Source organism: Crocodylus porosus, unplaced genomic scaffold (genome assembly GCF_001723895.1).
Source record: "Crocodylus porosus isolate Cpor-Errol unplaced genomic scaffold, CroPor_comp1, whole genome shotgun sequence".
NCBI lineage: Eukaryota > Metazoa > Chordata > Crocodylia > Crocodylidae > Crocodylus > Crocodylus porosus.
Window position 1 is genome coordinate 37,815,165 of NW_017728911.1, and position 27,464 is coordinate 37,842,628.

The following is a 27,464-nucleotide window of genomic DNA, read 5'->3' on the forward strand; positions in this document are numbered from 1 at the left end:
CGGGGCCGCGGTCCGCCGCCAGCAGCCTCCACAGGCCGGGGCCTCGCGGGGCAGCTCACAGCCGCACGCGCATGTCCCGTGCGCACCCTGCCCCCTTGCACTCCCCCAGTTGTCCCCTTCCACACACAATCACAGCCAACCACCCCCTACGTACACCCCGCTTCCAGACAGCCTTCCCCTCCACACACAATCACAGCCCACGCTGAGCCCCCACCCCCCAACACAATCACAGAGCACCCCCTTCCACACACAACACCCCCCACATACCCACATGGCATCCCCCCACACACAGGCCTCCAGTCTCCCAACCCTCCTCTGCACACAACTTACAGGAATAAGACTTTATTTTGAGCTATTTTGCGATCACCTCTACATACACTACACAAACACAGGTGAATAAGGACAAAAATATCTTTTGGAATAAAATATGTTATAATACATGTTTGATTTTTAGTATGTGATTTAGTTTTTTTTCTAGTTCCAAGATGGCAAGCCCCTCTTCCCAAAAGGAGTGCTTTTGGGGGCAAGGGGAGGGACTTGTGGTGGCAAAGGTCAGGGGTTAAGAGCAGGACTTCGAGCCCCAAGATGGTGACCGGGGGCAGGGCACCTGTCAAGGGCAGAGCTACCCTTGCAGCCCTTGACAACTCACCAAAACTCATTAAGCCAAAAATAATTTTCCACCTCTGACCTGAATAGCATGCTGTACAATGGCTCCATTAATCTTGATCCTTTTTCCACAGGCCTCTCCCGCCATCGATTAGGGGAGGGGCCCAGTGGCCTTGCTGCTTGCTCCTGATTGGCCTGGAGGCCAAAATGGCGGTTTTAAATATGCCGAGGTTTTTGCCTCCTTCCACTGATTGGCAGAGGGGCCCCGGCAGCCCTGCCGCTCACTGCTGATCAGCTGGAAGGCAAAAACCATGGCATATTCAAAACTGTGGCTTTTGCCTCTCAGCTGATCAGGAGCAAGCGGCAAGCAGTGGGGCTGCTGGGGGCCCTTCCCCAATCAGTGCGGTGAAAAGAAGAAGATTAAAGGAGCGGTTGCACAGTGCACTTCAAGTGTGATTTCTGTAGATCCCTAGTTGTGGACGTGGTGTACACCCTGAAGCGTCACGGCCACACTGTGCATGGGTTGAGTGGTTGAGCCTTTTAGGAGAAACCTAGAAAAGCTGTTGAACCCAAAGGCCCTATGTCACAAAGCAGCAGAGAGCAGATGCAGAGAGGGAGAGTGAACTGGGTCTGAACAAGGGATTTTCCCACTGTTCCTCTTTCAGTTCTTGCATTTAAGGTCTGGTTCAGATGCCGTGCCTCTCACTCCCATGACCAATAGCTACAGATGCCCCTTCCCCCAAAAAATATAGAGAAGTCAGACTGGAAGGGACCTCCAGAGGTCATCGGGTTCATCTGTCTGCCTGAGGCAAGATCATCCCTATCCAAACCGTCCAGGCCCTGCAGAGACTCCTCTATGGTGCTGGTAGCTACACGGTATGGAGCCACTTAGGGCACGCCTTCCTCCACGGCCTTCAGGGGTTCCGATAGGACTAGCAGCTCTTCCACCTGTGAGGGCTTCCCCTGTGGGGGTTTCTACCAGGACCTCTTCAGGGCCTGGAGGCTGGTTTCCACCTCCGTGTTCCCAGGGATGGTTGCCCAGGGTGCTGACCGCATCGCTGAGCCCCTGCTGAGAAATCCACAGCTGGTGGTGCCAGCAGTAGAGGTACCCTATGTGCACCAGGGGATAGTCCTGGCCCCCATCACTTGTATCAAGGACCTTCTGGACTATGCCAAGCAGGGCTGGGCAGATCCTGCTGTGCTGACCTGGTGCATGGAGGTGTCCCCATTGCATGTGCCCTGCTACTTACTCCAGGAGGTTACGGCTGCCCTGCCTGCCACTGCCCTCATTTACATCCATCAGGATCTGCATGAGGGCAGTCCTGCCTCTCCCCCACCCCCATGTCCCCCAGCCCACTGGAACTCATTATGGGGCATTTGTCACAGCAGGCCCTGCAGCACTGTCCTCACCACCTGAGCAGGCTGGAGGACATGAAGCCAGTCTATTTCCATACCATGGATCACCGCCAGCTCTACACGCTAATTAGAGTCAGCTGACACATGGGGGCTGGCAGGCAAGGCTGCTGGGCTGGCAGTAACATCTTGGGAGCTGGTGAGGGAACATCAGTCAGCAGGAAGGCTGGTGCTTCTCAGTGCCAGCAAGGAGGAAAACATCTGGAGGTTTGTGTAGGAACTAAGGGGATGGAGGAGGTTCCTGGGGGACTCAGTGTGGGGGTCCAGAGCCCTGAGAAAGGGGCTGAGTGCACAGGGGCCAGGTGAGCCCTGAGTGAGGGGCTGGATCTTTGGGAGACCTAGTGAAGGGTTTGGGGGGACCCAGTGAGTGGGGTGGCTATTGAGGGGTCTGGATGAGCCCAGAAGGTAAGTGGCTGTGTTGGGTAAGACCTATGGAGGGCTCTTGGCATGCCCAGAGAGAGGGAGCAATCTATGGAGGGGCCCAAGATGGTGGACCCACAGAGATGAGAGGTCTCACAGCCAGAGGACTGACCCTGGGAATTTCAACTGGCCTCTTTGGGGACAAGGCCCAGGAGGAGCCGAAGGGTGAAATAGAGACTGCCAGAGCCGGGAAAGCCTGGAGTTCTTGATGGGCATGAGATGGGGCCAGAGCCCAGGAGAGGCTGGATGGTCCTTATGCGGCCGTAGCTGAGAGGAAAGGGTCAAGGGGCACGCAGCCCAGTATGATGATGGCTGGTGCTAGGTCATCTGAGGGGGAGCAGTCGAGGAAAGGGGTCGTCTGAGAGTGATCTGGGGGCCAGAGATGGAGGCCTCGGATGGCAGATGTAGCCAGGGCCAGGGGTCCTGGTGGTTAGCAGCTCAGAAGAGGCATAGGAGATCTAAGCGGAGCCCAGAAAGGGGCAAGTAAGATCAGATAGGCCTGAAGACTGGTCCTGGGTAGGACCTGAAACTTTGCCCTACTGGGGCTGGTTAGTGTGGTGAGGCTGCCTGTAGTGGGGTGGTCTCCATGAAATGCCACGCATGGGCTGCTGAAGGGAAAGGCAAGGATGGAGCACCAGAAAACCTCAGCTCCCACTGCTTTGTGGGTTACCCTATGGAGGGGGAAGGCTAGGGGAGCACAGCCCAACAGAAAAGCAGTTGGCAAGGAAAACCAGGACCACATGGGTTCAGTGGCCCAGCAAGGGGCTGGGAGATAGAGTGCAGGACCAGAGGCGTCCGAGGGCTTGGAGAGTGGCCAGGAAAGTGGAAAATTAAAAGGGTCCAGGAGAAGAGGGCAAAAAGGTGCTGGTGGCCTGGAGAGGGGCCAAGAGAGAGACCAATGAGCCTGGTAGCCCAGGGAGTGGTTGTGCGAGATTGAAAGGTGTGAGAGCTCAGAGAGCAGCCAGAGGAGGGACCAAGGGGTCTGGAAACCCAAGTGGGGCTGAGAGGGGGACCGAGGGGTCTGGCAGCCCAGGAAGGGGCTGTGGGGAGAGACCAAGAGGTCTGAGACCTGGAGTGGGGCTAAGAGAGGCCAAGGGGTCAGAAGGCTCAAAGAGGGGCTGCATCAGCAAGTGGTAGAACATCAGTAAGGATGCCATCTGCAAGGCATGGGACATGGTATAGGGAAGGTACGGAGCCATGGAATTGGCCTGGAAGGTTGGGACTACAGTCTGGGTGGTCATTGTAATAAGACCAGGGCAGCTGTCCACAGTCTGTATAATAACTAACATCAAGGCATGGTGGGCAAGAGCTGAGCAGACTGCCCATAGAGCAGGGTCTCACAAAAAAGAAATGTTGAGTACCCTGTGACACAGGTTACACATTAGGAGGTACAGTTGCATTAGTTCACTCAAGTTAAATAGCAATCATAGTTACAGTGGGTCCAAAAGCACAAGTCTTAGGGAGGCCTAATAGGATGTTTGCAGTCTTCTACTGTATTTTAGGATCTGCATCCTATCCGACTGGCATCTTGTAATATCAAATATATTACCTAAGATAATATTTTAGATGTTCTGATAACACAAATGGGTGTGGAAGGAGACCCTGAATAGAATGAGTGCTGTTTTTTCTCTGTTCAGATGCCTTGGCATTTTGGATGAGATCTGAAACCTGTTTTGATCATTAACAAAGATCACCCATTTAGCTACTTAGTACTTTTGCTTTTGCCTTCCAGGTGTAGCTCAGTGATATGTAGGTATACCGCCTGTAAAGTGCATTGGGATCTTTCAAGATGAGCGTTTAAAGGGGTGCTATCTGTCAAATACTGTTCTTCCATCTGAACAGTTACTTGCTGTCATTGCAAGTAATGCTTAAATTTAATGTAGCTGAGAGATTGGTGAATAATAGGATTTTTTTTATATTTTGTTTGTTGAATTCACCTGTCATCTATTTATTTATTTATTGTTATATTGCTGCTTTGTTTGTATCTTGTGTACAATAAGACAAAGAAAAACATTTTGAAAGAATGGAAATACATTGTCTAGATTTTCCAAACTGGAGAACCGTTAACTCTAGTAGGGGTCTGCAGGATCCAGGGGCTATGATTGTGAAACCACAGAAATGATCAGGGAGACTGGCAGGAGTTAAATGTGAAACTTTGGAGGTTCTTAAATTAGCTAAACCTACTGATTTAAAAAGTTGCAGAGAATATCAGCTTCAAAGATGACACTTCAAACTGAGTGGTCTTTGTCATATATAGAAGGTAACAGTGTCCAATATATTACACTGATATTTGAGGCTTATTTTGGCTTTTACAGATGAATGTAGTATTTGGGTAGGAAAAAAGTAAATATATCATTTATTTTTCAGAATTTATACTGAAGGAAAGCAAGGTATTCTCAAAGATCCATTTCCCTTTGAGGTAAGTACTTTTATCTTATTTTAAAAAATTCTAAAGCTCTATAGATGATTGTTTTAAATTTTATAACAAAAACAAGTGTGTAGGAGGAAAGAATGTAATCGTTGGATCACGGCAAGTTTGATGTTTAAAACAAAATAGTAATATAAATAACTGACTAGACAAATTGTACAGTACCCTGCCATAATGCAAAACCAGTCTTTTTAGGTTCCTTTTTTCATTCACACTCAAGAGCCTGAGCAAGAAAGTCTAATATGCTGCACACCTTGAGAAAAGAATTGCTTTTGGTATTTGGGAATTTGTCCTCTAGGAATTAATTCCCAAGTATGCTGTCCCTTTATGGAGCAATTCTTAGGAGTAGCCCTTTTGCCAAGGGGTTTCCAGCTTAATATTACCACAGACTGCAATTGCAAGAATATTCCGTAAGAAGAGGTTATTCTCTCGGGTCCCATGCCTTGTGGCTTTTATGGATCAAATTAAACTTTCTTTCTAGAAATCAGTATAAAATATGAATTAGAGTACAGACATCATGTGCTCATGGTGAGGTATTTTGCATTTGAGATGAAGTTTTGCTATTTTCTCTCGAGGTGAAAAAAGCCTGGATTAATTCATGGTTGTAACTGGAGAAAAAAATATTTTATAGTGTAATGCAGTCTTTTAATATAAAAGTGTCTCCTGAATGTGACCCAAATGCAGCACGTTAACAAAGTTTTTCTTTTCTTTTGTCAGAGCGATGTCCAAGTACGTTTTATTGGTGAGGGTTGTAAAAGTCCTGTTGAAAGTTTCTGGAACGGGAGTAGTATGATATTCATTATGGAGAAAATTGTAAGCATTGGTTTATTTAAATCTAGACTTCTCAACTTCTCTGGAAATATGTTCAAATATACTCTAATCTTTAGACCTACATGTGTATTTCTTTGAAGGGACATGAAGAAACTGATCAAAATAAAGTGCCTCAAATAAGCACCGCTGATCTTTCTGAGCTTTCGCAACTCAGTAGTTGTGGACCAGTTGCTGTTTCTGTTACAAGAGCAAAGTAAGTTTCCATAAAACTGTCATTTTGCTTAGAAAGAGCTCACACCATTCAAGATGGGAGTACGTTCTGGTGCAGTGTAATATAACTCATTTATAGAAAATAAACAAATCATAGGAATTTGGAAAACAGTTTGAATTCTGTGCACAAATATATATTTCAGTTGGATTGTAAGATAAGTAAGGAAATATCTAAGTTTCTCATATTTTCGTGTTATCTTCACCATTATTAAAAAAAACCCAAAACTGCCTGTCAAAAGCATGAGCCAGGAAGAGAACACTAAAATTGACGGAAAGACTCCTTATTAGTGATAAAAACATAATGATCTCATCTTCATTAGAAAAGAAAGATGTGCTATTAACCTAAAGTAAAATCCTGGTGTAGACAAAGTGGGTTGTAGTTATTATATGACTTAACAGCTTGAGTTAAAGACTGTGTAGCTCAATATTGAAAAAGTTTGGGGCTGTAAATACATGTTGGCCCTTTTGTGCTGGAGTGACTTGTTCTCTGTATAGGCATTAAAGAAGAATTTCCTTTCTCTTTACATTTTTTGCATGTTAGATCAAATCCAGAATACTTTGTCTGACCCCATAAAATCAACAACTTCTTGGTGTCTCTATACTAATGGGGAGATGATTATATTTATTTGTAAAAACTAAAAAAAGGGGGGAGATTCATACTCACTGGAAATATTCTTTGAAGATAAGATATACTAAAGCCCTACTCTTTCAAATGTGTTTTTGACCAGTCTCATTAAGTCACATGGGGCGACTACTGTGTAGGTTTAGAATGTAAATATTTTCTGGATGTATAACTTCAGCTCAAAGTAGTGGTCACTTTTCCAAGATAAAGTGGCTGCATTTTTAAAAAATTATTAATGAAAGATAACAAGTTTGATTTAATTTGAAAAGCTGAATTTTCAAAGGTTTAACTGATTTTAATGGGTTTAAAAGAACAAGAACTTTGTTAAACTTGTATGTGATGCATCTTAAATAAAGAATGTGTTTGTAATTCTTTAATGAAATGTTTTATTATTTACTTTCCACTTCTGTGTCTCTTTTTTCCTACCTATAAAATGAGAATAGCAAGACTGACCATTTTTGTAAAATACACTGAGATTAATATATCACTGTTACTATTTAGCTCTATTTCAGGGTCTAGAAAAGGATTGAATGAGTGCTTTCCTGCTAATGTTTTTTCTTTTCTATTTTTTATATCTAGGCAGCTGATTTCACTGTATACAATCACGCAAAATCCATTCATGACCCATTTGAAAATAAGCAACCCAATTGTGCTTCCTCCCCTGTGGGTAAGATGTGATGGATCTGATCCTGAACACACCTATTGGCTAGGAGCTGAACCTCTCAAAACTGGGAACAAAATCACAGGAATCAATCTCCATACAGTTACATGTAATGGTAAGGTTCTCCTAGCTATAATGATATATACAAAGTTAAGTAAGGGGAGTCTGACGGAATGACAGAGTATTATGACTGGGACTGTTGTATTTTTCCATGACATCTGATCACTCTTGCTCCGTGATTCAAATTTTCATTTACAATAAAAAAGAAAATCTTCCATTTAGGACAAGTGGTGTTTAAAAAACAAACAAACTTTAAAGTTTGTTTTAAGTTTAAAGTGAAATCAAAGGAATGCTAGTATAACTCTGATGGTCCAGAGAATATTGGATCAGCAAATAGAAAAACTGTATAAACCTGTATAAAGCTATAAGCTATAGATGCAAACATGTAATTGGTCCAGTAAAAGGTATTGCCAAACAAATCCAATTCTTACCATGAAATCAATATAATCAATTCTTATGCAGGTCTGTGCTCAGCCATGGCTAACATGCTGACTTCTTAAAGAAGTTAAATTGCTTCCATTTATGCTATTGTGCTGTGGTAACTGAAGCTTACTATATATATTTAAATGTCATTGTTCTTTTTTGTTATTGATTGTATGAAAGCAAGAAGGATCATAGCGTTCTGAAGAACAGTGTCACTATTTAAGCATGACATTCAAGTTGTGGTTAACATTTTTTCTGAAAAAGTCTCTTTTCCTTTTCAAGGTCCTATAGCTGATAAAACCTGTTTTGCAACTCTAGAAGAACTCAAAAAAGTGCACAAAATCAGGCATCACTCATCTGTGGTGGGTTTTTCCTGCTGTTCTGCTCTTCAATGTTGTGTATTTCTGTTTATAAATACAAGTTAGATGATTGTATTTGTGCATTTTTGGGGAGGTTTTTAAGAAGTTTTGTAGTTGGTGTTCATAACTTGGTCTCAGTCTAGGGGAGAGTCCTGCTAATTCAGGAACCAAGAAAGATGTGCAGCATCTAACCTATGGAACACCTGCATTGTTTGTCTGACACAAGCCAAATTTTATTTTTAAAATTCTTTTAAAGATGTTTCATATTGTTTGGAACTCTGCCCAGATCTATTCAGTTCGAGCATTTCAGAATTTTTTTGCAAACTGTGTGATACAGCTTTTCTGGTGAAAATAGCTTTTGAGCATAGTGAGACTTGATTTAATAAATATGTTTAAAAATATATTTATTATAGGTGACCACCAAAGGCTTTGCTCAGTATGAGCTCATGAGATCTACTGCATTGGAAGACACTATTGTAGAATCCGAGGGTAATATATATGTTGATATTACATGGAATACTGTGGACAAGATTCTGCAGATGCCTCCTCTCACTTCAACAGCAACATTGGTAAGCTTGGTACGGGCTCTGGGTCCACTCATCGGGGTGGCCCTGATGCTCTCTGACAGCCACATGACTCTGGCTCTTCAGGGTACTCTCCATGCCTCGCAGATGTTACTTTTGATGCAGACATAAGCTTGTATGAGCTTCAGCCCTCTTGGCTTTGGCCTGCTGGTTGCCTTAGCTGGGGACTTCTATGCCTTGATCCACTGGCTCTGGCCCAGCTTCTCAGCCCTGGCTTCTCCTCAGTCATGCTTCACTCTGTCAAGGCTCAAGCTCTGGCCGTCTTAGCCATTAGCCCGCCCCTGTCTTGCCTTTGGGGTGTAGGCTCTGGCTTCCTCAGCCTTTAGCCTGCCCCTGTCTTGCATTTAGGACACAGACTCTGGCCCTCTTGGCTTTAGCCTGCCCCTGTTTTGTCCTCTGTACACGCAGAACCTGGACTTCCACCCAGTCCTCCTTTGGTGGTAGTCATCTCTAATGTATAGAGTCAGGGTAAAAAAAGGAAGAGAAAACCCAGTCCTTCTGGGGACCTACAAAGCCAAAATCAGATGGAACTCAGAATTGTCCCACCACGGGGTAAACTTAAAGAAGGCAAAAGAAAAAGAGGCTTCTCCACCTGCATAATAGCGCTTTCCTCACTGTCCTCTCCTAAGCCCCGCCCCTTCTGGCCAGCTCGCCCTGTCATACCCAGAGTTCTTTCATTGGGCAGTTCTGCCCTGCTTGGGTTTACTGCACCTGCTGTAGGGCCACTAGTGACTGTGGAAACCCTGTCTCCATTCCCTGTATTCCTGCATCCCATTTCCTGTCTCTGCTCGCAGTTCCCCCTCTCTAAGCCATAGAAACTCTCTCCTTAAAGACCTTTGCAGGTCCTGTCTGTCCCCAAGCCTTTTCCCAATAACAGGATGAGGGTTTCCTGTTACAAAGTGCAACATTCCTGTCATTGTTTCTAATGAGTATTGCAGAGCACAGAAATTAAGCTGATTTTTAGTGGTTACATTATTTATTCAATTACTACATTAGCAGAAAGGTATGTTTATAACGTCAGTATTAAATTCTGTTAATCTAAATTCCATCAGCTGGGGTTTTAGCAAACTTTAATTTCAAAGTCAGGGTCTGACATGGCATTTCCAAATTTTCAGAATATCAGGCTGGCATTGGGAGATCCCAGGAGTCCTATATACCAGCTATATAGAGAACTGCAGTTTCTCCTGGTAAGTAAATACATGAGATCCTCATTTCAAATAATTGTGGTTGTCTGTATATCAGGAATGAACTCTTCATGCTTCAGTTGCCTATTTTGTATGGAATTTCAGAGCTATTTAGAAGGTTTTTGGAAATGATATAAGCATGCAAATTGCAAACATTTTCCTGCAACTTTAGGAATGTGGAATCAAGCACTTTAGTCAAGAAATCTCAGAAATTTATAATTCAGTGTTAGTCTGATAGGATTTTGTGCCAGATTGTTGATGCATCCCAAATTCAAGGTTGCATCTCAAATTCTTGATGGTAGAAGTTTCATACAGCTCTTAATTTCGTTGATACATTTATGTTCATTTTTGTATTGTATGCTATATGCAAAACAAACTAAGTTAGTTACTCTGAAATTTTTATGCTGCTAGGTTTTGGCTGAAGGCATGAAGACTGGTGTGACTGAGTGGCCAGAGCCTTTAGAAGCTGAATCACCTGTTGAACTTGTGCAGGAACTCCTGGATGGTATTTGTTTAATATGAGAAGCTATGATTGGGTGAGGTTGTAAAGAGGAAAGTAAATCTTGTAATGACTTTTTTTTTGTTGAAAAGAAATGGAAAGAGGCTTGAAATTCCACATAAGTTATTAGAATTGGAAGTGCTAACTTGTAATGCGCTGTGGTTCATAAAAAGTATTCCAGAAATAGGCTACTGACTTACTCCATATACCTAACACTTCTGGTGAATGTACAGTAGTCTTTCTACCTTTGTGGAGAGTAGGAGGGAAAATCAAATAAAAATAGGAACTGTTTCTAAAAAAAACTGACAGATTGAGAGTTCAGAAGGAACACAAACATCATAGCTGATACTTTTCAAAAGTGACTGATTTTTTTGGATGCTGTGATAATTTTTTTTTTTAGTGCCTAACTGAATTATGACCAGCAAGCACAAAAGCATCTTGTTAGAAAATCTAAAGCAAGGGTAGGCAACATTTTTTGGCCAGAGTGCCTAAAAACTCACAATGTCTACCTTGGAAGGTGCCGGAGTGCCAACATGCCAGAAAAACAAAATTGTGGGTGGGGGGGAGTACATAGCAGGATGCACTGCATATTAGTATATTTAATAATCGTAAGTGTTGCCTTTGTTCTGTAGTTTTTTTGTTAAGGATGTTGCAGTGAGAGAAAAAAAAGAGAAAAAAGAGAAAGAGGAGAGAGAGAAAGAGAGAGAAAAAAGAAGAGAGAGAGAAAGGAGAGTAGAGAGAGAACCAGGCACATACACATGCGCACAGTAAACCACACACACACACAGAACCACATGTGCACAAACACAGAGAACCAGAACAGACACATGCACACACACATCCAGAACCAGACACATGTGTGCACACACAGACACACAGAACCAGATGCATGGGTGCACAGAGCTGGGCTGTTGGGCCACTGGGCAAAGTCCAACTCAACAATGCCTTGGGCCTGCTAGAGCCCCTGTGCTTCCCTGGGGAGCCAGCTCCGGCATCAGCTCCATGCTGGCAGTGACTGCGTGTGCTCCTCAGAGCAGACAGTGGGAATAGGGCCTGGCCCTGAGACAGTGCAGCCCTCCCGCTGTCTGCTCCAAGGTGCATGTGCAGTCACCACCAGCATGGAGCTGATGCCGGAGCTGTGGAGCCCAGCACAGCTGTTTGCATCCTGCCGCTGCTTTCTGCAGCTGCCCAGAGCCCAGGCTGACTACCATCAGCTGTGCCAGGCTCCGGAGCCCCACCATTGCCTCTGTGCTGGGAGTGGGGGAGAGTCCAGGGTTGCACTGCTTCAGGCCCCTCCCACCACCCGCTCTGAGGCACGTGTGGACACACCAGTACAGAGCTGATGCTGGAGCCTGGCACAGCTGTTTGCAGCTGGCCTGCTGCACCCAGCCCCGGATCTGGGTAGCTGCTGCCAACCACGGAGCCCAGCTTGCAGCAGGGCTTGCAGCTTCCTAGCCGCCACGTGGGAGCAGCCCAGGCTGTGTAGTTGGCAGGAGCTACCCGGAGCTGTGGCTGGTGGTGGCGTGCCGAGCAAAATGGCCTCGCTTGCCATGCTTGGCACGCATGCCGGGGGTTGCCGATCCCTGCTCTAAAGTTTTCATAAACATAGATAACAGACACTGGATCTAAAACATAGGTGCAGGGGGAGTCTTCTAGTATAATACTGAAATTATGTACAAATAACTCTTTAAGAGGGATATGTTTTTATTTTTGTGTGTGTGTGTATCTGTATATAATTTGTGTGTTATTTATATATAATTACGCACGCATGATGCATGTAGACATTATTTGTTTCTTTGTTTCTCTGTTTAAAAAAGGTAGCTATAATCTCTGTGTGTGTATGTAGCCTGTCTTATTTTAGACTGTATGCTAATTTGTAGGTAATTTCAATGTTAATGCCTGTCCTCTAATCCTAAAAGAATGAATGTGTATTTCAGCAAACCAGAAATGTGGATTAAACAGTAGGAATCAGAACTCATAGCAGAAGTGATATCTTTTATTAGACTAACTAGATATTTGAAAAAAAAAATTCTTTATTTGCAAGCTTTCAGGCACACACCCTTCTTCAGGCATAGGAGAATGTAAAGTTTGTAAGATTTCTCCTAGGTGGAACACTTAACCAGTAAGAACATTTTTTTTCACCCTTAGGCTAGAGACAGAAATTACACACAAAATAGTATAAGTGATAGGAAACCAGTTCCAATCTGTAACACAACAGAAGTTCAGTGCACATAAACCACTTTCAAAATGGCTGAAATGAGTTTAAGATAAACCTGGTTGGATGTGGTATCAGACTGAACTGATTTAGGTTAAATCTGTTTGTTGAACTTCTGACCCAGATCCCCTCTAGATTCAAGTTAACTCACAGTCCTCCAGCATCTGAGGATGCTTTGCACCCCCCTGACAAACCTCTCTTCACAGGGTGGATGGTTTTTCCTTGGCCCAAGCTGTCTGCTCCAGCTGAGCAGGGAGGTGTACTCTAGTGCACCCTAGCTTCTGGCCTGGGTCACTACAGGCATATGGCTGCATTTCCAAAATCAAAAGTGACAGTCTGTTCAATCAACACAGCTTCAACTAACCTGTGAAAATTGAATCAATTCAGCCTCAGACTTTCTGACTGCCTATACTTACCTTTAGTGACTAGAGGATAGTTATTAACAAGTTGTGCCTATAGGTGAGAAAACAAATTAAACTGTATTGTTAAAAAGGGACCCTCAAATAGAAACTTATCTAACAAGGACAGTATGAAAATAGTATAACACATCCTGCTATTAAGCAGCGTAATAGTTGAGAACAGGAATAATTTAAATGCAGAATTTTTGTGAAGTTTCTCAACATAAAAAAACCTAGCTTTTTTTTCCTAGGAAGGGTGGGTTACCCACAGCAGTATTATAAAATGTAAAACATATAAATACTTGGACACAAAAGAGAAGGGGAGGATTTTTTCACAACCCCAGGAAGAAGCCCTTCGCAATCCAAATGAATCTAAGTAACCCTTTTTAAATTATGGAAACTCAGAGAAGAAATTACAAAGTTGTGTGATAATTGGATACTGTGTGTTAATTTTATTGTACTATTGCATATCAGGGGTTTAAGTTGTTCAGCTGTACAAAATTTCAATTTTGCAATCTTTTCCCCCTGCTCTAGATTTAAAGAATAAGCTGGATGTTTTTAATACTGCAGTAATTAAAAATGATCCTGAGGTATGTGGAATTTTCAGCCAACTTCACTTCTTCATTTTTTCAGTGTCATCATACTAGTCTGAAATGGTAGAGTTATTTATCTATGCATACTGAGGTGTCTTGCTATTTCTGCTAAGTAATGACAATGGAAGAGATTTTCAAAGACCGACATGACAATTTGGTATTTCATTTCAGTGGAAAATGTCACATGTACCTTCTGAAAAATATCCTTCTGTCTTTTACGTGTTTCTTCCACTCCTTTTTTTTTTAGCCATTACAACCAACATTAAAAGCTAATTGTGATCTTATTCAGTGGACATCTGACAGCTCTGAGGGATGGAAACCAATTGGGTTTGCTTTCCTTTTTTCCTTCTTTCAGTCTCTCCATTGGGATTGCATCATTTTAACCTTCCCTGACTGCCTTCTCTTGCCTCCAGTCTTATGTTGCTGGTACCTTCTTGCAGGAAGCCATTCAGATGTGAAGAAGGGCTTGTCTGTATCCCTCCTAACAGTTGGTCCAATAAAAAATATTAGGGCTGTGCAAAGCTTTGGTCCCTGATTCAATTCAGCAGAGATTCCCAATTTGGTAGCCGAATCGCCAAATCCGAATAGAATCAGGAGACCCTTTAATCTCTCCAAATCGAATCAGAACCCTCCAAATCGATTTGGAGAGATTCCATGATTCAGGCATAGACACAGCTTTACTTTTTTTTTCTACTGCCTCAAAGTACCAGGAGCGGCTTGTGAATGCTGCGATGCTGAGGAGGATGAAGCATCCCTAGAAGCACGGGGCACTCTCTAGCACGCTTGGCAGCAGACCCAGAAGTGGACTAGAAGCACTTCTGGACCCTCCTGTGCTCCCCCCAACTTGGCAACTGATGCTTGCTGGGTGGTGGGGGGCACCTGGGGTCCCCCCACAGTTGATCATAGAGCCAGGGAGGCATGGGGGGTAGGGGGGCAGCATGGTCCCTGGTGAACTCAGAAGTGGCCTGGAAGGACTTCTGGTCCACTTCTGGGTTCACCACCAAGCACGTGGTGGGGTTTCCCATGCTCCTGTGGGATGCTCCATCCACCCCACCATCGCAGCATTCACGAGCTGCCTGCTATCATGAGGAATGTAGAAAAAAACATTTAAAGCTGTGTCTATGGCTGAATCGCTGATTCTCCAAATCAACGAATCAAATCACTGGCCTTGATTTGGATCAAATCCAAATTGAATACGGCCCGCTTCGCACACCCCTAAAAAATATTACCAACACGGATCCTTGCCCCTCACCCCAACTCCACCTTTGACCTTTTTGACAGTTTAATAATATCACATGTGACTTCACTGGGGCCTTTCTGCAGTAACATGACAAAAATGGCTTGTAGCCTATGTACATCCTGTTGTGAGGTGGGGGTAGGAGGTGCAAGAGTCCTATCTAGTACAGTCCCTGGAGGGAGCTGCTGTTACTGCCACTGCTACTGGTTCTGTTGTCTCCACTGCTGCTACTGTCACATGCTTTTCCCATCCCCGTTCTTGTTCTTAAAGCAGCAGCAGCTTGGTGTGTGTGCACCAGTCCTTGATGCAAGAGCAATATTATGTGGGGCTGCTCTTGCTGCTGGGGATGGCGGACAATTTTGATGCCCCTCTCACCTGCCCATACTTACGCTACTGCCTGTCTGTCTTTGCTAGTTCTGGTTCAGTGGGGAGAATGAAAGAGGTACGACACATATAGTTCTCTGTCACGCTTCGTGCTATTATTTTAATACATTAAAGAAATTCAGGCCATGTTTTGAAGTCCTTTCTGAGGATACTAATAGCTTAAGTCTCTTTTCCTTCGAACCCACAAATAGTCCAGACTTTTTTCTTATCATAGAAGACTTCAGTCAAATAAGTGCATTTTCCATTTTATTCTGAAGACTGTGGTAAAATATGACTGTATACCAACAAAGCCATACACTTTTGTCCTAGATCAAGAGTATAGGAAAACAACCATTTGCTTAGAGTAGAATTGCAAGATATATATACGAAAAACAACACTCTCGCTGAAAAATAAAATGCGTATCATCTGTAAATTCTCTGCAGCAGGTGGGGCATTCAGTACCAGTGCTTCTCTGCTTTCATCACTGCAGCAGTTATGCTATTATTTTATAGTTACACTAATACAGCTTATCATAAGGTATGGCAGAAGGACAGGCTCGAGGGAGACAAAGACTGTTTTTACTCATCCTGCATAAACAGTCTAGTCAAACCCTACTTTGCGCTGACTCAAAACGCTTCCTCTGATATTCATCTTGTTCTTGTGGCTGGGAACTAGCCTTTTTTTAAATGTTAGGACAGTAGCTAATCCCTAATTTAAGACTTAAAAACATATTATGACTATGAAATATCAGTTTGTAGAACTACTGCATGGGATGGAGAAGAAGAGGAAATCTTGTAATTAGACTAGCTTGTTGGAGAGAATATGGATTTATATGGACTGTTGAATGTTAAGAAATGTTAAGCTTTTCTTTTGCAGTAGTTTTTTTGTACACCTCTTTTTCAGAAAGTCAAATGTGACACTGCTGCAGTGGACAGTTCAATAAAATCACTCTTTAGTGAGCGAGGTGACCTAGATTTTGCTGAACAATTGTGGTGCAAAATGAGAAGGAGTAAGTGTATTGCTGTTTCTCCCACTGTTCTGTAAATTTGTACATTTTTTGTATTTGCTTTTATTTGGGGAGATGGATGTAACATTTTTCCCAAGCTTTAAAGACTTATTGACTCTTCACAGTAGTTATTTTTTAAAAGGAGAGTGTTTCATCAAAGATGGCATCCTTTAAACTATGCTTTAGGAAAGGCTGATGAATTGTAAAATTTCTGGTATGTATTTTTATTTTGCCAAATTCACTGTCATTTTTATAATCGGTATAGTTCTTTATCTAATACATCTTACTGTGTTTCAGGAATTTATTCAAAGTAGATAAGAGTTTCTGAAAACCTATTTGCAGTCATAAAGTCATACTAATAATATCCAGTATTACTTTTGGAATATCATGTGAGAGTAATGGCATAGAAGTGGCATTTTCACTTGTGAGGCTGACTTCGATAGTGTGGCCATTTCTTTCCCATGTGGATATTGCCACGTAATCAATGCCTTGATAACATCAAAAGATGACTGGAAAAGTTTTCTACATCAACATGCTGTACTCAAACAGTATCATCACCTGAAGACCTCTTCTGGTGCATAATACAAATATTTGTTTCTTATATCAGACAATGAAGAGGGTATAGTAGCTTTTACAGAGCATCTGTAAACTGTTCACTAGGCCTGCGCAAGCCGGCAGTGATCCGATCTGGCTTCGGGTCTGGTTGCTTGGGATGGCAGTGATCCGACCTGGAGGTCCAGGCCAGGTTTCCACCTCGATCCAGCCGAAGTGGCTCTGAAGCTACGGAGCCACCTCAGAGATCCGGCCATAGGGTATAATGGGGGAATCAATGAAATATCTATAACTTTGTTGTTTTTTGTCTGATTTGAATGAAACATGCAGGGTGGTAGTGTCTGCTGAGAGAATGAAACCTGTCAAGTTTCAAGAAGATTGGTGTAGGGGTTTGGGGGGAACTGTACCCCAAATTATTGAAAGCCAAACTCATGTCATGGCTGTGTGTTACACCACCAGGGGGGCGGGGTGTGTGAAAACTGCAGGGGTGGTGGCCCCTGGTGAGGCCATGGAGCCTGCCAAGTTTCAAGAAGATTGGTGCAGGGGTTTGGGGGGAATTGTACCCCAAATTCTTGAAAGCAAAACTCCTGTCACATCTATATGTTACACCACAGGGGGGTCAAAGTGCAGGGGAGGTAGCTCTTACTGAGGCCACAAAGTCTGCCAAGTTTCAAGGAGATTGGTGCAGGGGTTTGGGGGGAACTTTACGTCAAGCTGCGGACAAGCAAAACTCGTGCCATGGGTGACACCGTGTTAAGGCGCAGCAGGTTGAAAGCTCCAGGGATGGTGGCCCCTGCTGCGGCCACAGTGTCTGCCAGCTGTCAAGAAGATTGGTACGGGGGGTTCTGGGGCCCTGCACCGCTAGCTGCTGATAGACAAAACTTGTGACATAGGGGCAGTTGATTGTATTGATTCTTTCTTCTTAGCCTGGTTTTGTAGGTGCTAATTGATGGCAATTAACTAGCTGCACTTGCTAGGTCCTGTGTATTGAGCTGGTCTTGATTGATTGGTAACTGGTAACACAGTAGCTTAACAGCCAGGCCTGCAGTAGTGTCTCCCAGGCCCCAAGACAGACACAGTCAGTCCCACAACCACGCGTCATGAGTTTTGCCAGCTTGGGGTGTGGGGCTCCAGAACCCCACTGTACCAATCTCTTCGGCAGCTGTCAGGCATCGTGGCCACAGCAGGGGCCACCATCCCTGCAGTTTTCACCCCACTGTGCCTTAACACACGCAGTGTTACCCATGGCACGAGGTTTGCTTGTCCACAGCTTGAGGGGCAGTTCCCCAAACCCCTGTACCGATCTTCTTAAAACTTGGCAGGCTTTGTGACCTCAGCAAGAGCTACAAGCCCTGCAGTTTTGATCTCCTTGTGTTGTAACACATGGATGTGACAGGAGTTTTGCTTTCAAGAATTTGGGGTGAAGTTCCCCCCGGGCCCCTGCACTGAACTTGAAACTTGGCAGGCTTCATGCTCTCAGCAGAGTCTACCACCCCTGAAAATTTCATCCAAATCAGACAGAAAACAAAGTTATAGATATTTTATTGTTTCCTCATTATACCCTATGGCTGGATCTCCAAGGCAGCTCCGAAGCCTAACACGGCGAGCGCTTTGACCCAGGTGTGCTGCTTCGGACCCCGAAGCATCCAAAGCTTCTTTGGATCCAAAGCTCTGTCCGAAGCCTCGCACAGCTCTACTGTGCACTTCGATCTGTTGCCTTAACTAGAATTTGAAAGGCTTGACATAGTCTGGGATTTAGCTGAGAAATTACCTCTCTCCTTACGTACTGTTATGCTAGCCATAAGCAGAATTCCTTTTACTGTTGGCTTTTTGGGCCTTGAATAGGGTTGTTATCCATAGAGGACTACTGGGTAACCTGTTCATGGTGACTGTTTGACAACTTTATGGTGCAGTGGTAGACCTTTTGGTTCATTTAACATGCATTTAAATTATTTTTAGTCTATTCCTAGCAGCAAAGCTATGGGGGTTTTGAAGCTGCTTGGCATGTTCTGACCAGTATTTTCAGTGAGCTAAATACACAGATGTTTTTGTAACCATTATAAATAAGATACAAAAATACCTTCTTTTTTCCCTTAAGGTGTCACTTCCTATCAAGACTTGGTAGAGTGCTTCACAACGATCATAAAATCCCTCAAATGTGGTGAGATACAGCCATGGGTAAGTATGTGCTGCATGATTACATTTTCATGGAAAATGTGTATTGGGTTGCATGCTAAAAGCATGATATAATTACTGTAGAAATGAGGAAAAGTTCACAAATAATGTAGAGTTTGGTTATTAAATTGTTCACTATTTGGTCCTGTCTTCATGGTATCCTATATTGTATATTTCTTGTAATATTATAGATGAAACAAAAAAGTCTTATTTTTTAGATTCATCAAGGGAGTAGCAGTTTACTAAGCAAATTGATTCAACAGTCTTACCATGGAACAATGGAGGCTATTTCCCTCACTGGTATCACTCCAATTAAAATGCTTCTAGAGATTGGTCTGGACAAAATGAAAAAAGATTACATCAGTTGTTTCATAGGTAAGTGTGCGGTTTCAGGAGCTAGCTGAAAACTTACAGGAAAAGATCATTTTTTCCCAAACAATTCATCACCTTTTAGATTTTTGTTAATGTTAACTTCTCTGATGATCAGTCACCTTGATCTTAATAATATCTACTCTATAAAAATCATTTCTTTCCATTTGAAGTATAGTCTTTCTCTTAAGTAGAAAAATTAAAGCCTCTCAAAATAGCTATGTTTTATATAAGTAGGCTGTAAGTTTTCCTTTTTGATCCATTTTTACTCTGAAAAAATCTGGTGTAGACGTTGGAGTAGAACAGCAGTTTTCTATTTACAGAGCTGTTTTTTGTTTTGTTTTTGCATATAATGGCCTCTATCTCCTTAGTTTAAAAAGGGATTGCAGGAGGGAGGAGAGACAGATAAGAATACTGACAATATATTTTTTTAAGTGTAAGTCATTCATAAATAACACCTTGAAAAAAAAGCTAATGTAAGATTATTTCTAAAAAAAAAAAAGTTACTTTAATTGAGTTGCAGTTTTCTTTTCCATCCCATTTCCTTTCTTTGTTTCTTCATTATGTGTTTTTGTTTCCTTATTTGTTGTCACTTATTCTTATTTTTCATCAGGACTTCTCTATTAACCCACTTTTCTTTCCCAAATCTCTACCTCACTGTCAGGTTGCCTGCAGTCATTCTCCCTAAGTCCCCTACCTCTCTTTCTGCTGCTGCTACTTCTGTGGTTCTTAAAACATGGATAACATTGAATAGTTATGGCGGCCTAACTGGTCCTGACATCTGATACACCCCACTTCTGTTACCGCTCTGAATTTTTGAGGCAAACATGGTCTTTTTTGTGGGAGGTACTTCCAGTCAGTGTTTCTTTTGGTACTTAGAGCAGAAAATACAAAGAGGTGTGGAGATTCGAGTGCTCCCTCAGTGGCTTCCCATGCAACTATTTGTCTGAAGTATAACATGTTTTTGTTTGTGGGTTTTTCATTTTTTAAGCATTTATATTTGTTTTACAGGACAGGAACTTGCAACATTAACCTACCTGGTGAGATACTCGCAAATCTTTTATTTGGGAAGCAACATACTTGACATATTCTTGTTTAAATTAATGTTTCTCTCCAAATTCCTAAAACATTTTTTTCTGCACCATAATATGTATTCTGCAATAATACCTAGCTCTTAACCTTGTAAATACCTTTATAAACTTTAGTTATAAAGACTTGCTTATTTTTCTTTAGCTGTGGTGAGGAGGAGAGTAAAAAGAATTTAGATCAAAGTTTGTGTGTCAACCTTGAGTGTCATAAACTAAGTGGTGCTATCTCTTGAAAAATATAACAGAACTATCCCCAGGTTTATATAGGGATTTGTCCCCGAGTTTGGATTTACTTCTCAACTGACTGGCTGTGGCTCTTAATTTTTCTTCAGTAATAGGGAAGACTTTTTTTAAAATTTGGCTGTGGAGATGCAGGCTTCAAAACAGTTGATGCTGGTGATAGGAATTAGCTGCCTGTGAATTACAGTACCCCTGAAGATGTTGTCTGACACTTTTCAGAAGTTAGCCAGAAGGTAGGGGAAGGTGGCACCTTAGAGATTGACTTGTTTGGAGAGACATAAGTTTTTATAGATGACAGTCTACAGTGTAATATAGCATCTGACAAAGTGGCTGGTCTCCTGAAAAAGCTTGTCTTTCCAAACAAGTTAGTCTCTAAGGTGCCACCTTGCCATGCCTTCTAAATTAATTCTAACATAGCTAACGATCGTCTTTTTTCAGAAGTTAGTACTCTGACTTGGTGTTTGATATGTGTTTGCAGTGAGTACTGTCAAAACACGACAGACCTAAACTTCTTTTTTTTTAATATATTCATTCATATTCACATTCTTGACCATGGAAATGTTGTCTTTTAAAATTAAAGTTGCTGTGTGGATAAAATGTCAACGTATATCTGAGCTTAAAAGATTATGTAGTTGGTAATACTCCTATGTGCAGGGCACTAGGCACCAACTAGTAAAGTTTTGGCCTAACTGACCACAAGAGTGACCTTGAAGAAAGATTGCTAGTTCATTTGTTCTGAAGTATGTATTTTTCTCTCCAGGACTACTTCATTTCCTCATCAGTAGGTCTGCAGGAACAAATTCATCGTGTTCAGAAACTTCACCATATGCTTGAAATCTTGGTCAGCTGTAAAGTCTTCCTTCAATTTAAACATGAGAACCTCTTCCCTTTGACACAGTTAGTATTTCATTTTCAGTTTTTTACATTTAAATGGATTCTCTCTCTCTCAAAAAAACCCTGTACATAATGAAAATGCAAGCTGACACTTCTAATTTTATTGCAAATAGTTGTGGCAAATGAGCACTGCAGCCATAATGCTGGATCTTCCTATTTGATGTTCCTCTCTGATTTTAATATCCTGCAGTCTTTTCCTACACATTTGTGAGGGATTTCAGGAAATCATTAAAATTCTTATTTTCCTTTTTGTTTCTAAGCTGACAGAGATTCTAGCCATTTTTTCACCATGAAACATGTAAAACAGGTACTCATTAGAAAATACATTTACAATAACAGTGAAAACAAGTGAACAAGAAATAGAGATACTTTTTGGTTTTGAAAATTTGCTTTCTCCTTGTAGGTTTGCTTTTTTTTTCTCCCTGCATGTCTTCTCATAGCTGGTTCAGGTCATGGCTCCAAAAGTTGCAAGTTTTTAGTCTGCTTTGGTCTAAGCTGTTAACCAATGGAAGTATTTTAGAGCAGAGCTTCTCAAACTATCTGATGTGGTGGACCGGCAATTTTTTTTCCAGTGGGCCAGGGACCGGTGCCCGGTTCAGCCAGTGGCAGCAACTGTGTGTAACAGCGCTACACAAATGCATGACCGGCTGTTTCTTTTTCACAAATGCACGACTGGCTGGTTTATATTTCTCTTGTGGTCAATCATGACCCCCAAGTCCCTTTCGGCTGTGGTACTAGCAAACGTAGCACTGCTGAGCTTATAAGTGTGCTGCGGGGTTTTTTCCCCCAGGGCGGAGTACCTTGTATTTTTCAGTATTGAACACCATCAGGTGTTTGTCTGCCTATTTTCTGAGCCTGTCTAGGTTGGCCTGGATCACAAGCCTGTCCTCAGGTGTGGACGCTTTACCCCAAAGTTTGGCGTCATTGGTGAACTTGGCCAGTCTGCTTCTGACACCAACGTCCACATCATTAATGAAGATGTTAAAGGGTATAGGCCCAAGGATGGAGCCTTGGGGGACCCCACTGGCCATGGCGCATCGCAGCGATTTACTTCCGTCTATTACCACTCTCTGGGTCCAACCTCAAACCCAATTCCCCAGCTATTGGACTGTGATGTAGCTGAGGCCACAGTTGGCCAGTTTTTCTATGAGATGATCATGAGATACTAGATCAAAGGCTTTTTTAAAATCAAGATATAGGATGTCAATCTCTTCTCCCTTGTCTGGGTGATATGTCACCTTGTCATAGAAGGCAATGAGATCGGTTAGGCAAGACTTACCTGTGCTGGCTATCCCTCAGGATGTTGCCATCAGCCAGTTTGTCAAGAATGGTCTCTGATAATTTTTTCAAGATCTTCCCAGGGATAGAGGTCTGGCTGATAGGCCTGTAGTTCTGCGGATCTACTTTCCTCTCTTCCTTGAAGATGGGCACCACATTCACCTTCTTCCAGTCATTGGGCACTTCACCTGAGTGTCACAAGTTCTTGAAGATCTATGCCAGTGGCTGAGCTATGATGCCTGCCAGCTCCTTAAGTACCCTAGGGGGTAGACTGTCTGGGCCAGCTGACTTGAAGGTGTCCAGCCTCTCAAGGTGTTCCTTCACATGGTCTGCATTGATGTAGGGTAACTATTCTCCCTCACCCTGGCCATCCTGTACTATATTGAGAAGGGCTGTCCCTTGGGGCTGGTGAAAACTTGACACAAAATACCCATTGAGCATGTTGGCTTTTTCCTGGGTGTCAATTGTCAGTCGTCCCATTTTGGTTTAGCAGGGGTCCAACATTACCCTTGCTTTTTCTCCAGCTAAAAAGGACATTTTATTGTCTTTGATACATGTAGCCACTTGGAGTTCAGTTGCAGCGTTGGCTTTCCTGGTTCGCTCCCTATAGGTCCAGACCAGTGCAGAATACTCCCTTCTTTGAGGTGGTTCCAGTCTTCCATCCTTTATAGGTCTTTTTAGATGCAGGAGGTCCACAAGTTTCCTGCAGAGCCAAGGAGGCTGCTGTCCCCTTTTGCTACTTTTCCTCCGAGATGGAATAGACCTTGCTTATGCTTTCAGGATTTCTTCCTTGAGGAGCAACCACTCATCCTGAGCTCCCCTCCCCTTCGGGTCGTAGTCCCTTAGGGCCTTGCCAACAAGCCACCTGAGCTTGTCTGAAGTCGAGGACTTCTGCATTGCTGACTGACTTGCCAGCTTTACAGTAGATAGTGAAAGTGATCAGCTCATGGTCACTGTCTCCTAGCTTCCCTTTGATCAATAGGTTGCTGATTAGATCATCCACCCTTTGCCAGTACCAGGTTGAACAGGGCTTTGCCTCTTGTTGGTCCATAGGCTTCTTTAGATTCTCTAAATCCTGTTTGTGATAGCCTCATTTTCCACTGGTTTTGGAACCAGAGCCAAAGACATTTCAGAACTTGGATCTCCTGCAAATAATAGGAACTGTTGATCTTTTGCTTTAGGCCCAGCATGAAGACTTGGTTAGTTTTGTACTTTGTTTTTCTTGTGTTGAATTGTTGCAGAAACGTTTATCTGAAGAGTATAAGGAACAAGTGCAAAGTGCTGCATCAAGGGAGAAAGAACTGCTATCATGCCTATAGGCTGGGGGGCAACCTTCTCAGCGTCACCGAGGCAGAAAGAGATCTTGGAGTTAGTGTTGACTCCGGGATAAACATGAGTTGTCAATGCGATGAAGTAGTCGGCAGAGCCAGTCGCACCTTGTCATGCATGTGTAGGTGCTTCACAAACAGGTCCAGGGAGGTGATCCTCCCTCTCTACGCGGCACTGGTCAGGCTGCAGCTGGAGTACTGTGTCCAGTTCTGGACGCTGCAGTTCAAGTGGGATGCGGACAACCTGGAGAGAGTCCAAAGAAGGGCCACTTGCCTGATTGCAGGTCTTCAGGGAAGGCCATATGAGGAAAGGCTCTTCAGCCTCTCCAAGAGAAGGCTGAGAGGGGACCTTGTGGTGGTGTACAAATTCATAAAGGGAGAGAGCAACATGAAGTAGGCAATGATCTGTTCACCAGGGCACCCCCTGGAACAACAAGGAACAATGGCCATAAGCTACTGGAGAGTAGGTTTAGACTGGACAGTAGAAAAAGGTTCTTCATGGTCAGGGTTGCCAGGATCTGGAATGGGCTCCCAAGAGAGGTGGTGCTCACCCCCTCCTTGGGGTCTTCAAGAGGAGACTGTTCAGGCACCTGTCTGGGATCACATGATCCCAGGTTTGGTGACCCTTTTCTTGCCTGCCAGGGGCAGGGGATTGGATTAGATGGCCGATTGGGGTCCCTTCCGACCTTAGAATCTATAAATCTATGAAACACTATTTAATTCTTGTTATTATAGGTCCTGCATAAAATATTACAAGGAAAACCCTCTGGATGAGAAACATGTGTTCCAGCTTCCAGTGAGGCCAGCAGTAGTCAATAAGTTCTATCAAAAGTAAGCCATACCTCAGGTCTTGTAATACTGAAATTTTGGATCATGACTGAGTACATAATTGTTCATTTGCATTTTTGTGCTATTTGATTCCTGCAGTGAGTACCCACAGATATGGAGGGTGGAAATAAGTAGTGGACACGGACAAAGGGAGATTAAAACAACGTGGCAACTTAGCACTAATGCTCCAGTTGAACATATGACTGTGAACAACTTAGGTAAGGCACCATTTATTGTATGGGAAAATGTTAAAGGGACACTGCCAACTTTTAATATTTTAATTTGTATTTTTAAATCAAGTTTCTTAAACAGTACCCTTGAAGGAGGATATACTGTATTTTCCTTGTTTATTAGTCTCTTCAGCAAGGAACAAATGAACTTTTTATGTAAACAGTGGGCATTTATACACCTACATTTGTTTGCTCCGACATGTTGGAGATCTGGCGCCCACGAGCTGATGTGCCTGGTGCTGTGCCGCATGCATTTGTATAAATGATGAAATGCGTATCAGGGCTGAGAAAATGGCAGTGGTGCACTTTTGAACTAAAACATCTTTGTGTTTTAGTTCAAAAGCGTGCTGCTGCCATTTTCTCAGTGCTGACGTGCATTTCACCAGTTATACGAATGCATGTGGTGTTGTGGTGCAAGCTTGTGTACAAATGCCCAGTGAAAGTGAAACGAGGTGCATCTGAATGTACAATGTAAACGGATAAAAGTGGACTTCCAGTTAAAATAATCTTTATATCTTACTTGTAATCATTGGAGGTACAAAATTTTCAGAGCTACCTATAATTTTTTAATATTCTACTGAAACCTGAAGGGAAAATTCATTTAAATGGTTGTTTAGTAACTCATTCAATAAGATCGTTTTACATAAATGCTGAAATATTTTTCAACCCCTATTCTGCTGTACAGACCAAATGTGTCATTTGGCCTTTTGTTTGTTAGTCTGACAATAGCGGCAAGCCTTCTTATCAATCTAAGGCAGTGATGCTCAACCTCTGGTCCACAACAGTATGTCATCTGGCCCATGAGTCTCCCCACAGGTCCAGAAATTGGGCAACAGGGGACCCAAGGCAGTGTTTAATTGCAGCTGCCGTGCTGCCACATTTCCAGATCTGTGCTGAGTCCCAGAGGCCTAGATGCTGTGGCCCTATGTACAAGATCACGCTGGCTAGCAGGCAGTCAGATCTAGTGTTGGATCAGGCCTGTATAACTATCCCACATTTGGGATCCGGGCTGTGGATTGTCCTTGCATGCATCTCTAGCTTGTGGAGCTGGAAGATTAAATGCCACTGATCCCAAGTAGGGAGTCAAACTCATCTGGCCCTGCAGACTGGTTGAGGGTCTCTGGGCCAGTCTGCAGGCTGGATCCAGCTGCACTGGAGCCAGTAGACAGGACCAGTCTGATGGGGTGCCACATGCAGTGCACTCTCCATGCCAGTCCCCTGTGCCACAGTTGGCACATTCTGGCCCTGCTCTAGGGCTTGTGCCACAAGAAGCGCGTGGTCCGGACCTGGCACTGCAAGTACCACGAGCAGCTAGGGGGTCAGCTGAAAGCACATGCTGCATGTAGCGCTACACTAGACAGCCCTGCGAGCTGGCTCCAGGGCCCATCAGGATCAGGTGCCAGGCTATTCATGTCTACCAGAGCCATATGTATAGTCATGTGTGTTGGCCCCCTGTTCCGTGTGCAGCGCTTCTGGGCTGAGGTCCAGCGTGTGCCCTGCAGGCAGCACAAGCCCCAGAGCAGGGCTGGCATGTGGTGTATGGAGCATGAACTGGACCCAGTGCTGGGGGCACTGTTCGCACTGAATGGGGCCAACGTGGGGTACACAGTGCCTCGGGCACCCTGCCAGACAACCTTGCATGCTGGCTCTGGCACAGCCCAATTTGGACTAGCCTGTGCACAGGATTGGCCTGCTGTAAGCGCTGCATACAGCTCACAGCCTGGACCAGCCCCCTGTGCTGTGAACAGCACATGGAGTGCAGGGTCCAAGACCCATCTGCCAGATCATGTGGTTCCCTGGGCCAGATGTAGCTCATGGGCTGTATGTTTGATATCCTTGGTCTTTTATCCCCGATCCCTGTTTGATATCCCTGATCTTTTATTACAAACTAAATGTTCACTGCCTATCAATTTTTAGTGTTTGTAAGAAGTTCTTGAAGTTTTGTCAAACTTTCCCCATGATCTGTTGTTTTTAGACTGCCATGTTTTCATTTAATTTCTTTTTTTTACTGCAGGCTTTCTTTGTGATACAACAATTAATGGAAGCAGTGAAGAAAGAGTGCATTTTATTGCAGTAGCTAAGTGCAGTCATGTGCATTTCACATGAAAGAATGCTGCTGAACAAACATGCTTATAAAGTATGTGGAAGTAAATGGAAGAATTTCAGCTTATCTGCCTCCCATTCATTTGATATTTATTTGTGGTAGTGTATTTAAGATGCAGCGTATACAGCTGCAGTTCTACAGGACATGTACCATTTGTTTTTATATTTTAATTTTATTTCAATTTACAGCCATTTGTTAAAAATAAACATACAGTATAATTCCTTTGAAAGTAACTGTTGTTATCTTGTACTTTATACATTTTTTA

The 27,464-nt window shown here is 43.3% G+C and overlaps 1 protein-coding gene across 2 annotated transcripts in view; it reads left to right on the plus strand.

Annotated features, from left to right (window-relative positions):
- The window catches only part of ZWILCH (zwilch kinetochore protein), a 27,615-nt gene extending 186 nt beyond the window's left edge, over positions 1 to 27,429 (plus strand). The window contains exons 2-18 of one of the 2 annotated variants that reach the window (XM_019533848.1): positions 4,807 to 4,858; positions 5,585 to 5,680; positions 5,779 to 5,891; positions 7,110 to 7,306; positions 7,957 to 8,036; positions 8,447 to 8,602; positions 9,733 to 9,804; positions 10,213 to 10,306; positions 13,448 to 13,503; positions 16,011 to 16,116; positions 18,764 to 18,843; positions 19,059 to 19,215; positions 20,221 to 20,249; positions 21,298 to 21,434; positions 24,773 to 24,868; positions 24,965 to 25,083; positions 27,110 to 27,429. In XM_019533848.1, the coding sequence (XP_019389393.1) occupies positions 4,807 to 4,858; positions 5,585 to 5,680; positions 5,779 to 5,891; positions 7,110 to 7,306; positions 7,957 to 8,036; positions 8,447 to 8,602; positions 9,733 to 9,804; positions 10,213 to 10,306; positions 13,448 to 13,503; positions 16,011 to 16,116; positions 18,764 to 18,843; positions 19,059 to 19,215; positions 20,221 to 20,249; positions 21,298 to 21,434; positions 24,773 to 24,868; positions 24,965 to 25,083; positions 27,110 to 27,201 (1,732 nt within the window). In that variant the 3' untranslated portion in view covers positions 27,202 to 27,429. Of the gene's footprint in view, positions 1 to 4,806; positions 4,859 to 5,584; positions 5,681 to 5,778; positions 5,892 to 7,109; positions 7,307 to 7,956; positions 8,037 to 8,446; positions 8,603 to 9,732; positions 9,805 to 10,212; positions 10,307 to 13,447; positions 13,504 to 16,010; positions 16,117 to 18,763; positions 18,844 to 19,058; positions 19,216 to 20,220; positions 20,250 to 21,297; positions 21,435 to 21,691; positions 22,083 to 24,772; positions 24,869 to 24,964; positions 25,084 to 27,109 lie in introns of those variants that run through there. The other variant, XM_019533849.1, reaches the window with a different exon arrangement.
- Positions 27,430 to 27,464: the final 35 nt, after the last annotated feature.